General features: G+C 49.8%; 1 protein-coding gene across 1 annotated transcript; it reads left to right on the top strand.

Moving 5' to 3' along the window:
- Positions 1-725: 725 nt before the first annotated feature.
- LOC139825796 (dynein axonemal heavy chain 9-like) lies at positions 726-15357 on the top strand. Its single transcript, XM_071800043.1, has 9 exons — positions 726-1243; positions 3071-3139; positions 4087-4213; positions 6102-6357; positions 8199-8440; positions 11193-11328; positions 12355-12551; positions 12646-13070; positions 15065-15357. The coding sequence occupies exons 1-9, from the start codon at positions 1152-1154 to the stop codon at positions 15327-15329; spliced, it is 1809 nt and encodes a 602-aa protein (XP_071656144.1). The 5' UTR covers positions 726-1151; the 3' UTR covers positions 15330-15357.
- Positions 15358-15942: the final 585 nt, after the last annotated feature.

Below are 15942 nucleotides of genomic sequence, written 5' to 3'. Positions count from 1 at the left end.
GCTGGACATGTTCGGGAGCCTTTTGGAGCGACCGGTAGTCGCTGCAGATGCTGCTGGCAAATACTCCGTCCTCATCAGCATGTTCAGCAGGGCCCTGGACCACGCCAGGCTGATCTACTCCCGGCACATCCAGGCAGAGCTGAAGCTCGGTAGGTAGAACGTGCTGAGTAAAATGGGTTTTACAGGGAGTTTGATTGAGATTAATTTGGGGGGGAAATGATTTATTTTTCTAAGGAACCCAAAACTTTACAAATTGCAGATGTTTTCAGCCTCTGTAGCTCCTAGTGGCAATGGAAATGCCTGGGAAAGCTCTGTTCTTAGTATTAAAGCAAATAATTGGTTAGGAGTAAAAATACCCTTTTTCAAATGTGTATGCATGATATGTGACTGGGAATGGAGACACATGCTGAGCTTTTCTCCCAGCGAGGCTGTGACAGGAGGTTTCTCTCCACATTTGTGTGCTGCCTCCAACACCCCATGGGACCTGCAAACCCACTCATGTGCTCCTCAGAATGAATTTATTTTGTTTCCCTTACAATGCTTAAAATGCAAAGTATGCGAGTGGGACTTTGTAACCAAGGGTTTAATCAGCCTTTTCCAAGTTTATTATTCCCCGTGACTGTTGGCACAGGGGGGAATGGGTGGATTTCTATCAGATTATGAGGATTCAAGTGTGTCATTTTGAACAATAACCTATTTACTTGCCTCAGAAAGATCATACTGGAACGAGACAAGTCCTGGACTGGAGAGAATCATGGAGAGAATCATTTGCTGTGAATTTGTGGTTATTGTTCTGTGGCTGTTAGATAAGACGGACAGAAGTAACTCCTGGTCAGAAATCCCTATGTCAGTGTTTGTGAGGGGCGGGGAATGTGTCCCAGGCAAGGGACACCTCACATCAGCTCAGGTTTGGACATAGTCTGGGCTTCTCGTTCGATCTCAGCTCCTTATTCAAGATCCAGAGGCACTCGCCTTGGTCACAGACCTACATCAGTGTGGCAGATGTTGGATTTAAGGAAGGAAGCTGGGAAATGAGAGCAGTTTTCTGCAAATGAGGTTCTGTTGTTGCATCTTTGGGGTTACAAGTGCAGCGTTCAGTCAAATGCTGTTCCAATGTGCCCTCCCCAGGATCCCCCCCTGTGCACAAGAACATGCCGCCGGTGGCTGGAGCGCTGCGCTGGGCGCAGGAGCTGCGAGCGCGAATCCAGGTGCCGTTTGATCACTTCAGGCACATCCCACATCTGTGCGTGTCTGTTCCAGCTAAGTTGCTTTATGACCACCTTGCTATCTTCTCTGTAATCAATCTGATTTTCTTTCTGTGGTGAACATTATCCCATGGTTATAGCTGAAATAATTCTTAGTCAAAGAGGTGTGAAGTGGTTGCACTGGTGCTTTTCAGCTTCCTTGTGATCATTATTTTTTTTAAGAAACTCATTAACTGGATTTGTTTTGAAGCGATTAAGAGGCACAGTGGGCTATTCAGCTTTCAGACATAGTTCCCGGGTTGCAATTGAAAGAGGTATCAGAACCTTTCCTGCTGCAATCCCACTCAGCGTGTTCTCCAGGACCTCCTCAGCTGCAAGTCCTGGTTCTGGCATCATCCAAGCTGTGAATAGCAGAGAAGTGCTGGGCTGGACTCAGCTGAGATGGGTCGATGGAGCTGGGTTTGCATGTTGGGGAGCAGACGAGCATTTTGTTGGGCAGAAGAAAACTTTCTCAGCGTTAAACAAAGGAGCCATCTCCCAAGATCAAGGAAAGAAACCAATGCTGGTATATTTATCACCCAAATGCTTGTTATAACGGATGGTGTCAGGGAAGTATGGCCTCATACTCACAGCTGGCACCACATGAGACAACATTTAAGAGCTCTGTAAGCAAGGCAGTGTTGGACTTATGACAACTGAGGATGTTCTAGGGACTGCACCTGGTAGCTCACAGGAATGGCTTCACGTGTGCTGGTCAGGATTCTGTGTAAATGGATCCACTTTTTTAATGTACTTGACCAAAATAACTTGACCGTCACTGTACCATGTTTGTAACCTTCTCTCACTGTATCTTGCCATTAAGTGTCTTTAAGTGCACAGTTATTCTGCAGCAGCAAAGACATTGGTGCAATGAAACAAACTCTTGGGCTGTTCCCAGCACAGAGCCCAAGTTATCATGTCTGATTTGAACCTAAATGGCAAATTTTTGTCCACCATGAAGGACCCAGATCTGCATTTCACACTGATTTTCTGTCCTCTGTTTAGAGTAGTTAATAACATGCTCTGCAACGGTGGTGACATGATGCTGTTGAAAGGGAAAAAGGATTAAAAAGGAGAAACAAAAGTGGTTTTGCTGGGATTTACTTGGATTTGCTCAGAGGACTTGTTTACTTCCAGCAGGTTTCTCAGCACTTGCCCAGCGGTGACTGCTCAGGCGCTCCTTTTTTCCAGCTTTTGGTTAAGTTAATTCAGGTTTTGTCAATATGTCCTCCAAAATCAACAACCATCTTGAGGAAAACTTGGATATTGTAGATGAAACAGTGGGGAAAAGACAGCATGATAAGAATTCCTCTGGCCTGCTGTTCCCTGGGCTGTACAGCCCTGGCAGCGTGGCCAGGGCTCTGCCTCCCGCACTCTGGGACACCTTTGCTCTTCGGTTTGAGGGGCATGAATTGGGCACCGCCAAGAGCTTCATCTGCCGGGAGCCACACTCTGCTTCTTTCTGTGCCTCTTTGACCTCAGAAAGTGGTGGCTGGTGAGCAGAGGTTGCCCTGCTCTGTGCAAACACCGGAGCATTGAGTATGTTACGGAGACCAGTGTTCCTCCAGCAGCTCTGGGCCCTTGTTCTTCCCCCAGGACGTGGTTCTCATTTGCCAGTTGCCATGCAAACACCCGCAAAAGGGCGCACTGGGGCTTGGAGAGCTTTTGTGCAGTGAAATGGTTTTGGGCGATATGGTGGGGTTGGAATGTAAGATCCCCAGCCAGGCTCTGCCTGCAAGGTGGTGGGTGGTTTTGGGAAGGGGTAAATAGAGACTGCAGCCTCACAGGGCTAAATGTAACGCTGAGCTTGTCTGTTGTGCCACCAGCTGCTTGGACTCTGCTGAAGGAGGAAGGGTGATAGAGAAGTATGAAGAAATGATCCAGCTGCTCGACAGGTAAGTGGTGGCTCAGGCATGACTGTAACTATATGAAAAAAAGCCAAACCTTATAGAATCATAGAATTGTTTTGGTTGGAAGAGACCCTCATGTCCATCCATTAACACAACCCTGGCACTGCCCCGTGTCCCTGAGAACCTCGTCTCCACGTCTGTCCACCCCTCCAGGGATGATGACTCCACCACTGCCCTCGCAGCCTGTTCCAATGCCCGACAGCCCTTTGGGGAAGAAATGTTTCCTAATATCCAGTCTGAACCTCCCCTGGTGCAACTTGAGGCCATTTCCTTCTCCTTCTCTAAACCACCTTTCAGCACGTTTGCAAGCCCAGGGCCTGAGAATGTCTCTTTCTAAGCCAGAAGGAATTTTGTGATGAGAGAGGAGGAGGAATCCTTTGCTACACACCACAGTCTTTCTGTGATATCTTGAAAGGAGAAGTTTGCATGGGAGGGACAGGGGCTGTGCAGCCCAGCAGAAATGTTGGAACGAGATTCTTTTGGATGTAGGAGATGCTGTGGTAGAAAACCTGAGCTGACCAGAAGTCTCGATCCACTTGTGCCCATTCACAGTGTACTTACCGTGGCTGTAATGTGTGTATTCCACAAGTGGGAGTGGGATTCGTTGCACCTCACTTAATATCTTAATGTTTGATGCTAAAACTGAACTGATTGCTCTGAGCTTTTGAATGTTTGTCCCCAAATTTGAATCCTCTGCTAAGAATGGTACTTGGGGGATCTTTGTTTTCCTTACTTGATGCTGTCACTGGTTTTCAGGTGTTTGTCTTTGAAGCCAAGATCTTTATGGAGGTGGTGTGGGTGGGTTTTAAATATTCCTTGATGTTCTTCAGCCCTCAGAAGTGGACTTGGCTTTTATTTGGTTCTATGTCTTGGTGTGCGGGCTTGGCAGCTACGTGGTGGATGTTTTAATTTGTTTGTTTGTTTTTCGGCAGGTATCAGGAGAAGGTCTATGCAGACTGGTCCCAGACAGTCTCTGAAAAATCACAGTACAACCTTACTCAACCGCTTATCCGGCGAGATCCAGAAACCAAACTGATCACAGTTAATTTTGATCCCCAGGTAAGAACTAGCTTTCCTGTCTGCTGGAGGGCACGTCTCCAAGCTGTGCCCCACCGTGCATGGCAAGTCTGGTGGGATCGCTACTAGATCTGTTCTGCTGAGGTCCCTGGAGCATCTGTTATGGGTGACATGAATTAACCATCCCCTTTGTGGGCTCTGTCTCCTGGTAAAATATCAGGATTACAGTTTAAGCAGCGCAGATTGTAATTAAAGCCAGAAAGTCTGTGAGTAGCCAGATGTTAACTGGTGTCAACATCTCCAGAGCAGGTTGGTTTGACGCTGGTGTGGGGAGCGTAGGAGCATCATCCCACAGACGTGGGTTCGTGTTATGTTTACCTGAAATCTGAGCTTCCTGAAAGGGTATAAAAATCCCAGGAAAGGTTTGTTTTGTTACTTCAGTGTTGTGGCTGTTGGATTTCCTTAATTGTGGTGCAGGAGGCTTCCAGTAGGTCTCTGTTCCCTAGGGCTGCCCTCTCCAGCACAGGGAGGCCTGACCATCCCCCTGCCCAAAGCAGAGGCAGGGTCCAAGCCAGCAGAGTGCAGAGGTGGATTCAAAGGTGCTGGGGCCTGATGAGAGCTGGGGCCTCTCAAATGTGAAATGCCATTTGCTGCGGAGGTGCTGAATCTCAGGGGCCTGGGAAAACATCAAACACTTCCCCCTTTCCCTGGGACTTGCTGCTGTTAGAGAAAAGTGTTGAGGTTCCAGAGCTCATTCCAGCTTGGCTCTCAGACAAAGGATTTGTCCAGCTCCTTGGAATCTCCTTGCTAAGGTGGGAAGCAAATGGCCCCAGGGGATGTTTTCCACCCTTCACCCTGGTGCCAGGGTTTGGAGCCTGTGACGTGCTGAGCATGTTCTCAGCTCCAGTCTCTGAGTGCTTCTGCGCTGCTCTCAGCTTTCCATACTGAGGACTGCCTCATGTCCTCAGGTGCCTGCTTAGCAGCCCCTTCATGCCCTTCAGAGCAGATAGGAGCACCTCATTTTGCCTAAAGGGAGGATGTATTTGCAACCCTTCAACATTAAAGAATCTTCCAGAGCTCACCTTCCATGGAGGAGAGGGAAAGAGGGTAAGACATCCTTGACACCATGATGGGGCTGTCTCAGACATTCCAGTGCATAAAAGGGAGGGGAGTTTGGTTCTATCTCACTTGGCCTCCTGCTCCCTCAATCCCCTGCTTTTCCCTTCCTCCCATCCCATCCTCTTCCATCCACCTCCTCAAACTGCTCCCTTCACCCTTCCGCGCTCCGTCTTTCTTTCCTCTTCTTGTCATTGTGGACATAGTCACTTTAGTATTGTAGATACTCCTCACCCCTGCCATTGCCCATACAATATACTGAATTTCTGTCACCCAGCCAAAATGTGCAGTTTCAGGAGCATTTTCCCTCTCACAAGCCACTAAACTGAGCAAAGATTTTTTTTTTTTGTCTTAGAAGTGATATATTGCGTTGGAAGACCTTGCTGCTCCGTTTGTTGCAGGGACTCACTTCTACTTGGGTTTATAGTTTAATAACCCACTCAATCCCGTTCCATCACAACTCAAAGATGCTTTTGGTTGTGCCTCCTCCTGCAGGCACAGTATTGCTGAAAGACTGTATTGATGAGGATAGCTGAGAAGACCAGAGATCATCATGGCTTTTAGAGGCTGCACAGGGTTTGCTGGCTGGGTAGTTAACAGAGCTAGATGTCTTTGATTGGGAAGCAAATCAGAGGCAAAGATCAATGGGAGGGAGATGGTCTGGACTAGGAGGTGTCCAGGCCCTTCTCAGAGCGTACTGCTTTGTGAATAAAACAGCAGGAACCCCCTAAGATCCCCAGAATTGACGGGAGGGTGTCTACCAGGTGAATGGGGAGGATTGTCTCACATTCAGCTCTCTGCCTTGTTTCTGCAGCTGGTGTCGGTGCTGAGGGAGCTGAGCTACCTGTCTGGCAGCCGGCTGGGAGCCATCCCACCCACGGCAGCAGAAATCTATTCCTCCAAGGAGTCATACCGGCAGCTGGCGGCCAACTTGGAGCTGATGGTGAACAGATACAACAAGGTCCTGAAGACAGTCCTGGAGGTCGAATACCCTCTCATACAGGAGCAGCTGTGGGATATTAACTTGAAGCTGAAGAAGGCAGAAGAAACACTCAACTGGAAGATGGAGGGTGAGCTAGCTCTGTGTTAGGGCAAAAGAGGCCGTACAGGATTTCACAGAATCCCAGACTGGTGAGGGCTGAAGAGACCTCTGGAGATCTCCCAGTCCAACCCCCCCTGCTCACGCAGGGTCACAGAGCAGATCACACAGGTGGGTCCAGGCGGGTTTCAATGTCTCAGAGAAGGAGACTCCACACCCGCTCTGGGCAGCCTGGGCCAGGCTCTGGCACCTCCCAGCAAACAAGTTTCTGCTCATGTTCAGATGGAGCCTCCTGTGTTTCAGTCTGTGCCCGTTGCCCCTCACCCTGGTGCTGGGCACCACTGAACAGAGTCTGGTCCATCCTCTGACAGCCACCCTGAGATATTGATCCCATTGATCAGATCCCTCTCAGCTTCTCTTCTCCAGCTCAACAGCCCCAGCTCTCTCAGCCTTTCCTCAGAAGAAAAATGCTCTAGACCCCTCAGCATCTTGGTAGCCACCGCTGGGCTCTCCCCAGTAATTCCTTGTCCTTCTTAAACTGGGGTGCCCAGAACTGGACACACCACTCAGATGGGGCCTCACGAGTGCAGAGCAGAGGGGGAGGATTCACCTCCCTCGACCTGCTGGCCACACTCCTACTCACGCAGCCCAGGTACCATCAACCTTCTTGGCCACAGGGCACATTGCTCATGGTTAACCTGCTCACTTGGGTCCCATCAGATTCCTCCCATGTCCCCAGCCTCCATCACCTGGTTCCCAGTGACAGTTCACAGCAGGGCAGGGGACTCTCCAGCAGAGCCAGCACTGGGGAGACAAAGGGCAGCCCCCAGCCTGCCTGCTCCTTCCCATCTTACCTTGATCTGCTTGGGCTGGGGACAGGATCCTGATCCCTTCAGCTTCCCTCTGGGCTTTTGGGGAAGAGAGGCTGCCCTGTAAGCAGTGATGCTGAGGAAACGGCAAGATTGGGGTTTGTGAGAGCTGGCAAGGCTGGGGTTGAAGAGTCTGCTCCCTGCCCGTGCCAGCCCAAGTGACCCACTGTGTGGTCATGTCCCTGTGTCCCCAAGGCACTGCTTTCTCCCTGAGTTGTGCAGGGACTGGGACCCCTTGGCCCAGCCATCTGGCTTGGGACAGACTTCTCCCGGTGGGGGCCAGGGCCACCTCGTTATCCTTTCCAGCCAGATGAAATACTGTGGTTAGTGGTGAGGTTTGTGCACCGTGACTTTGGGATGATTTAACCAGTGTTCTTGCTTGATCAGTTTGAACTGCAAAGCAGAATGGAGGAAGACAATTTGTTTCCTCTTGGTGAAAGCAAACTGCTCGCTGTTGGAATATATATTTCTGTCATCAGGCTTGTGGTATGAACAGGAACAAGTGTCCTCCCTTGGGAACTTGCAAAGCAGAATTCCTCATGCTGAAAAGCTCTTTCTCCATTGCACAACAAAGATGAAGGGACTTTCCTGCAGATGAAGTTCCCTGAATCTAAATGCAGCCCTCGCTGGTACCTTGGGCTGTCACAGCCTGTGTTTGTGGGGCTGTGGGTCCCTGCTCTAGTGACAGTGGCAGGGACACTCAGCCTGTTGTCCTTGTTCTCTCTCTGGTAGCAGATTAAATCTGGGTACGGGAAAGGGGGAAGTGTCAGACGTCCCCACGGTGCTGGTGCTCCTGGCAGAAAACAGAGGCTGCAGCTGTACCATGGATTGTTGGGGTAGGAGGGAGCTAGAAGTGACTCTTTTGGTTGAGGTGGTAAGTCTCTTGTGTTAATGATGGGTGAGAAATACATGAAACCGTGGGGGAAAAGTCTTATGGAGAGTGCACAAGAGCTTGGCCATGCAGCTCTGAAAAAAAGTAGTCAATCATCTCATTTTTTACCAGGTGTCTGGGATCACATCTCCATGGTGATGGATGATGTCCATGACCTCGAGCAGAGGATACAGAAAGCCAAAAACAATGTTGAGGAGATCCAGACCATCGTGGGATCGTGGGCGTCGCCCATATTTGTGAGAAGAGATTGTAAAAGAGAATCGCTGCTGAGCCTGGAGGACTGTCAGGACCGCCTGGAACGGCGTTACAGCCTTGTCCGAGAGTCAGGGCAGAGGATTCATCTGCTGGTGAAGGTGAGGGGGGACCTTCTCCAGGGGTTTGTTGACTCTTCATAGGCTCTGGGTGTCTCTCCGCTCTGGTGAAAATGTCCAGAGCTGCTTCACCTTAAAATTAACTCCCTTAACTCATTTGAAAAACTTACCTGTTGTTGATTAAGGAATACTTTGATGGGTGAGCTGGTACAGCTGAGTGTGCGGGGCTGCTGACCAGGCACCGAGTTTGGAGCAGGAGTGGGAGCCGATGCAGCCCAGTCTGGCTCCCAGTCCTGGTTCTTGTGAAGCCACTAGAGGGGAGTCGTGCATCAGGCTTTGGGATCCTGCTCAGAGGAAAAACTCCTCCGAAATATTCACCTTAAAATGGAGAGGCAGCTGGCTGTGGCTGACCTTTCTGCTTTAGGCTTGTTGTTCCTCTGTGGGAGCAGGAGGTGACGCTGTCAGTCCAGGGAGAAGCTGAGTAACAAGAAAAAAGCTGCTGTCTGAACCCTGGGTTTTTTCCAGTGGCTTTGCCAGAGCTGAGAGTCCTCTTTGCAGAGCAGGAGAAAGCCCAAATCTCTGCGCCTCACCTGCCCAGAGGTTTTAGCGTGTCAGGGACAGCACCTTGGCTGGAAGGCAGATGGATTTTAGGTCCAGCCCACTCCTGAGGGTCGCCATCTGGCCTTGGACTCTGGAGAGACTGGGCTGACCCTCTCTGGGACACTGAGCCCTTGTTGCTCACCTTACTTCACTGTCTGCACTCAGCCTTGGGCTTCTGACCCACTTCTGTACCCTCTGAACCCACGGCGAGGATTTTACTATGCCCACGTTGTCCTGCTGCTACAGCTGTGACAGGCTCAACCACCTCCAGCTACACCCAAAAGATGGGAACACTTCCTAAATTGACTGGAGAGAACATGGGGCTGTGGCCAAGGCAGAAGGGCTGGCACCGCTGCTCTGGTGGCTCACAGGGCAGGACCAACTGCAAAGCAGCATGAAGGTCCTGGGGAGGGAAAGGCACCGTGGCCCAAAATAGGATGTCCCCATGCGTCTGTCCTGCTGTGCTGGTCAAACCTGGAGGAACAGCAGCAAAGGGGCCAAGAGCTGGTCTGCTGTGTTTCCCTTGGGTGTTCAGGTCTTCTTTTGAGCAGGTGAGTCTTGAGGCTGCTGAGAGAAGAGCACAGAGAGTTTGGGTACGTGCACCCACAAGCACAGGCAGGACAGTGAGATGCTGGCTTGCATTGCCCTTTTGCACCAGGATGAGGCCTCTGGAGTAAAGGTTCAGTAGAACACCAGTGACAAGGGGGCATTGTCAAATACAAGGGCATGGGACGGTGAAGAGGGGGTGGTGCTTTCAAATGGGCATTCCCATAGTGTTCAGTCCTGTGAAGTTCCCCTTTCTCTTGTGTCAGCAAAATGTGGAGGTGAGTCTGCAAGGCACCAGAGCCCTGGCTTGCTCTGTTAACAGTTTAATCACTCAGCGTTGATGTGTAAAGTTGGGGAGCAGCAACTCTGGGTTGACTCAAGCCCAGTTGGCAATGCCACTCTATCTTGAGGAGGCTGAGGCCAGACCTTCTTGCTCTCTGCAACTGTCTGAAAGGAGGTTGGAGCATGGAGGGGGTTGGTCTCTTCTCCCAAGTAGTAAGAGATAGGATGAGAGGAAGTGGCCTCAAGTTGCACCAAGGAAAGTTCAGATTGGATATTAGGAAAAAATAATTCACAGAGAGGATTGTGAAGCTTTGGAATAGGCTGCCCAGAGCAGTGGTGGAGTCACATCCCTGGAGGTGTTAACAAATGTACAGATGGGGTTCTTAGGGACATGGGTTAGTGGTGGAGTTAGGTTATGGTTGGATTCGATGATCTTGAGGGTCTCTTCCAACCAGAATGATTCTATGATCTCATGTGTGCCAAGCTGCCATGCCACTGGGAATGGCACCCTCTCCTGTGTCCCCAGAGATGAAATACAGCCAGCTTTGAACCCCTGGCAGCAGACTGCAAGCTGGACCTTACGTTTTTTTTGAGCCCGTGCCTGTGTTGAGAGCCCCTGGCAGGCTTAGGAGAAAGAGCCCTCAGAGGGCATAGCAAGGCCGGAACAGGATCACGGCAGAGCCTGGGAGGTGCAGGGGATGGATACCCAGGCTGGTCTTGTGGGTGTGGAAGAGGAGACGCAAGAAGGATGGGGCCATTCTGTGGCCTAGAAAACCGTGAATTTCCTGACTGTGAACTTGCCTGGAGGTAAGGAACGCAATAAGCTGAGAAGGGAGGCTGTAAGCCAACCCTTTGTCTTCTGATCCCAATCTTTAACTATTTTCACTTGGTTTATTTAAAAACCCTTTTCTGAATTTTAAAGTTCTCTTGTTTTGAGATGACCATTTGTAGGGCAGAGGTGTAAGCAGTCCACTTGGAAGGACTCATCCACCCAAGGTAACATTATACAGGCCACAAGGACTGAGGCTTCATGCATTGGGATGAGCCTTTGGCCCAGGTCTGCAAAGCACCCTTGAGCCCTTTGGCCTCAGAGAAGAGGGAGGAGAAGGTTGCAGGGCTGCTAAGTCTCTCACGCACTCCATTTTTACCTTGTGATTATTTTGAGTTGCTTCAGATGACAAAGCAGCCCTTGACAGAAGGAGAAAATTGTGGCCATGCTACCAGCAGCAACATCCGTCTGTCTGGTTTCTCTCCCCCCGCAGGGCTGGTACCTGTGTGCTCATTGCCATGAGTCCTCAGCTGTGGGCAGCTCTTGTAGGACAGACTCAGCCCCGCTGTATTTCAAAGTGTCGTCTTTTTCTTCCAGGAAAACCAGAGCCTCTTACTTGCAGACCCAGCATCTGACATCTGGAAGGCCTATGTGGATTACGTGGATGAGATAGTTCTGGATGGATTCTTCACTGCCATTGAGTGCTCACTCAAGTACCTCCTCGAAAACACAGGTAACTGCTGGTTCCTCAGCTCTGGCCGTGATACCATCTTCAGTCTCACCAAAAGGAAGTTTCTGTTTTGTGCTTTGACTTGTGGTGGTCTTTCTACTCTGCCTCTTGCATTGTCTACAGCAAGTGCTGGAGGAGCCTCCAGACTCAGAGGGTAACTCTGTCCCCTGGTCACTGGAGCAAAGCCTTGCTCAAGGGAAGGGACAGAGATGACTGTGCACCATTTGCTGGGATTTGTGAACAGACAAAATTGAGGCATCATTCCAAGTCTGTTCTTGGGCATCAGCCATCTCCTGACCTCCCATGCACAAAGCATCAAGGTGACACAACCTTTCGTTTGTGGAGAGTCTCAAGAGTTGGTTCTGTGGATGAAAGACATGAAAGAAAAACCTCCATCACTGAGGAGTGAGGAGAGGGGTCACCAAAGCAGAGCTCCTGCCTAAGGCTGCCACGGAGGGTCACTCTGCTGAGAGCAGCTGTGTCCAGCTAAAGCACATCTTCAGAACGCTTCCCTCCTGGATGTGGAGGCACACTGAGCTGGAGAATTGCATCCAGTTCCTCACCATCTTGTTAAAAACAAGCACATAATTTCACATTTGTGAAACCAGTTGGTGTTTTATTTTTTCATGCCTTTCTCCACTAAATTAAAGAGCCTCTTGGTTCCTGTTGTTTTTCTCCTCTTTAAGTACTTATGCGCTGTAATTGTTCAGCTCTCAGACTCCCTTTTGATTAGCTGAAGAGCCTGGTCTCTTTAAGGCTTCCCTCCACAGCATTTTTCCGGTCCTTAAATCACTTGTGTCTCATCTGTTCTCCAGTATCTCCTGTGGGTACCAGAACACCAGCTGGTTTGGCAGCCTCCCCTCTGCGTTGTATGCAGACACAATGTCACTGGACCCAGCGAGTGGGTGTCCCACCTGCCTGGTGTCCCTGTGGGGCATGTGTGTGTCTTGTGGTGGGATGTTAGTGGTGGCTCTAGATCACTTTTCTCCCCTTCAAAAATAACCTGGCACCTCTGTTCTTCCCTACCAGATCCCAAGGCAGGGCTTCCTCCCCTGTTTGAGGTGCAGCTGGATTTGGTGATCCCAGATTTGATATTTCAACCCTCCTTGGACCCTGGCACAAACGACGGCTTCTACGACGTGGTGGAAGGTCTTCTCAACGACATCTACCGGATCTCATCGCTGGTGCCCAGGCTGGCTGAGCACAGCGGCTTCCTCCACTACCAGGTCCGTGGCTGTGGAGCTCCCTCACGCTGTGTGGCAGTGAGGAGGTGCCACGCTGCCCCCGCATCACTGCGAGCTCCTCTCCTCTTCTCTCCAGGCTGACATGGAGGACATGGCTGACCTGGCCGACATGCGCCATGAGCTGATGGGGCGTGTGCAGGCCGTGATGGCGGCCTGCTGTGATTACCGCAGTGCCTTCGACCACTACTCCTGCCTGTACGGGGAGGACAGAAAGGAGTTCTTCCGCCAGTTCCTCCTCTACGGGCACATTCTCACTGCGGCAGAAATCGAGGCCCATGCAGAGAACGGGGTCCCTGAGTCACCTCCCACGCTGCAGCAGTTCCGAGAGCAGATTGACTCCTACGAGAAGATCTATGAGGAGGTGAATCGCATCAAGCCCATCAGCATTTTCCAGAGTTGGATGAAAGTTGATGCTCGGCCTTTCAAAGCGTCTCTGCTGAATGTGATTAAACGGTGGAGCTTGGTGTTCAAGCAGCATCTCATGGACCACGTCATGCACAGGTAGGAACCGTTCTACCTCTTCTTCCCAGAACCAAAGTGGGTTTCTCTTGTGTTGGCTGGGCTTTATCATTTCACACTGATAAGCAAAAGGCTAATACAGGAGCAAGAGGAGGGGGCACACACCCCCTGCCAGCTCCATCGCATCTCTGCTAACTTTCATCCCCTCGTCTCTGCTGGGAGCAGCTGGTCCAGCTGAGTGTGTAAAGTGCAAACAGTTCCACGAACTCGGTACCATCGACATCCTGCGAGCTGATGCTCCTACGACCTACTGTGTGGTGTTGGACAGGATGTCTGTTTGTCTGTTCATCCTGGTCCAACTAATCTAATCTCTTCTAGGGCTCTATGCTTATTTTGTTGAATTTGCCATCAGTAAAGCTGCATTAATGCCATGAGATACTTGCTCCGTTTCTAAATGCAGTGCTCTTTTGAGTGCACTCTTTGTAAAAAAAGTAATTTGGGTTGCCTGGCATGAGCAGTCATGGGGAGGCAGTTTCAAGGTTACAAAAAGGAGGAGCTTTGGATGTAAGTTTTGAATTAACATGTGTTCCCTGCTCTGAATAGCTGCTCAGCCGCCTGGTCTCTGCAGGATGATGTGTTAGGTGATTTATTTGAGTAGTAGCAGCTGAAGGATGCCACAGGGCTTGGATGCTTACGAAGAAATATTTACAGACATATGTACTAGTGAAGGCTGCTGCGTGTGGTGGCTGCTGTGATCTCTTGTGTTCTTTTCAGCACGATAATTCCTGTGCAAAGAGGTTTTTGCATAGGTTAGAACAGGCATTTAGGAGTTCTTATTAAGAGCTCCTGACTCAGCAGTTTAGTCTTTAATAGGTGAAGTGTTTAGGGCTATGTTTTGGTCCAGCAGCATCCACAGAATTTAAGCGGGCACTTCAAAAGTAAGCGTTTTGAGAAGGGAAGAATGGAAAGGACCAAAGATCCAGGAGCCCGTCAAGCTCTGCTAACAGTGTCCAGCAGCTGGTGAGATCAAGAAGCAGGTAGGGAAACTTCCCCCAAATAGTCTCCTTGTCTCTAACCATTCATACCTGAGGACTTTGAGAGTCATGGGTTGTACCTTTGTATCTAAAGACCTGGATGGATTTTTTTTTCTCCCACAAATGTTCGGTTGCTTTTCTGAACCGCTGTGAATTTTTAACATCTGCATCCTTCTGCAGCAGAGACTTACCCTCTGAAATAAGGCAGCGTGCGAAGAAGAATCCCTGTTTGTTGTAGCTTTACAACCTACCAGGTTCATTTGTTGAATTCTTGTATTGGAAGAGATGACATGAAAACTGTCCTTTCAAATTCACTCTCTTGAGACCACAGACCCGAGCTCACAGGTCTCCCTTATAGAATCATAGGATAGAGTCATAGAATCTGTTTGGTTGGAAGAGACCATCAAGATCACAGAGTCCAACCATAACCTAACTCTGGCACTACCCCATGTCCCTGAGAACCTCATCTATATGTCTATCCAACCCCTCCAGGGATGGTGACTCCACCACTGCCCAGGGCAGCCTGTTCCAAGGCCCGACAGCCATTTCTGTGAATAATTTTTTTCCTAATACCCAATCTGAACCTCCCCTGGAGAAATTTGAGGCCATTTTATCTTATCACTTGCTACCTGAGAGAAGAGACCAACCCCCTCCATGCTCCAACCTCCTTTCAGACAGTTGCAGAGATCAGGTCTCCCCTCATCTCCTGTTCTCCAGGCTGAACAGCCCCAGCTCCCTCAGCTGCTCCTCGTAAGACTTGTGCTCCTCAAATGCCTTTTCTCCAACCTGTGAAGTCCCAACCCATTTATCCGTTCCTCACAGGAAGCTGTACCACATCTATGGATCCCTGTGAGCATGAACTGTGGTTCTGATGCCCTCAGCATGTTGCCATGTGATGGGCAGAGTTAGCCAGGCCTTTCCCTCTCCGTGCCAGTCCAGCTGCCTGGATGATTCCGGTAGGAACTGCTCTCATTTGGTGCTTTCCTGTTTTGTGTTCTACAGCTTGTCTGACCTGGACGAGTTCATAAAAACTGCTGACAAAGGTTTGAGCAAAAAGGTTGAAAAAGGCGATTATGATGGTTTGGTGGAGATCATGGGGCATCTCCTGGCCGTTAAGGAAAGGCACAGTGTCACCGATGCCATGTTCGAGCCCCTGAAGCAAACCGTCGAACTGCTGAAGACGTATGAGCAAGAGCTGCCGGAGGAAGTCTATAAGCAACTGGAGGTGGGTGAAAAGCTGCGGTGGACACGGCGGTTTGCCGAGTAGCCAGCGTCAAAGAGTATGAGCTTAAGAGCATTGCAGGAATATTTAAAGCCCCACTCCCTGTCATTAGAGGGCCTCAGTGGATAGTATTTTACTATTGTGGGATGTGCCTTAATAGCTCTAAATTTTGGAGTTATATTGAGGTTTTTCTTTTAAAGCAGAGATTAAGCCTTTTGTTATGTATGAAAAACATAGAATTGCCTGCTCCAACTCTCAGCGATTACTCTTGAAAAAAATTAATGCATTTTCAAATACATCTGTTAATTAGTTTGAATTATAATTATTTTTAAATAAGCCAGTTCTTGGCAACTGTGGAGATGGGAAGGATAATGTTGGCAGAGGAGTCGCCTTCTCATAGGACTTCAGTCCTCCACTAGGTCTATAACACCCAATCTGCTTGACCCAAAGGACATCACTGGGAGCACGTTATGAAAGTATTTCAGCACCTTTCCACATCTGGCCCTGATGAATCAATTTTTCTTTGGGGAATTCTTCTCATTTCTGGACAGGGGACCATGAGGTGAAGGTTGGAAAAGCCTGTGGGATGCCCAGCCAGCCTTGGGGAACTGGCAGCAGTCACCATGTTACGGTGGAGGAGCGTGTGGCTGCATACTGA

The sequence above is a fragment of the Patagioenas fasciata genome, chromosome 28 (genome assembly GCF_037038585.1).
Source record: "Patagioenas fasciata isolate bPatFas1 chromosome 28, bPatFas1.hap1, whole genome shotgun sequence".
Lineage (NCBI taxonomy): Eukaryota > Metazoa > Chordata > Aves > Columbiformes > Columbidae > Patagioenas > Patagioenas fasciata.
The sequence above is the reverse complement of the archived record's forward strand: the minus strand, read 5'-3'. Positions and strand labels throughout refer to the sequence as shown.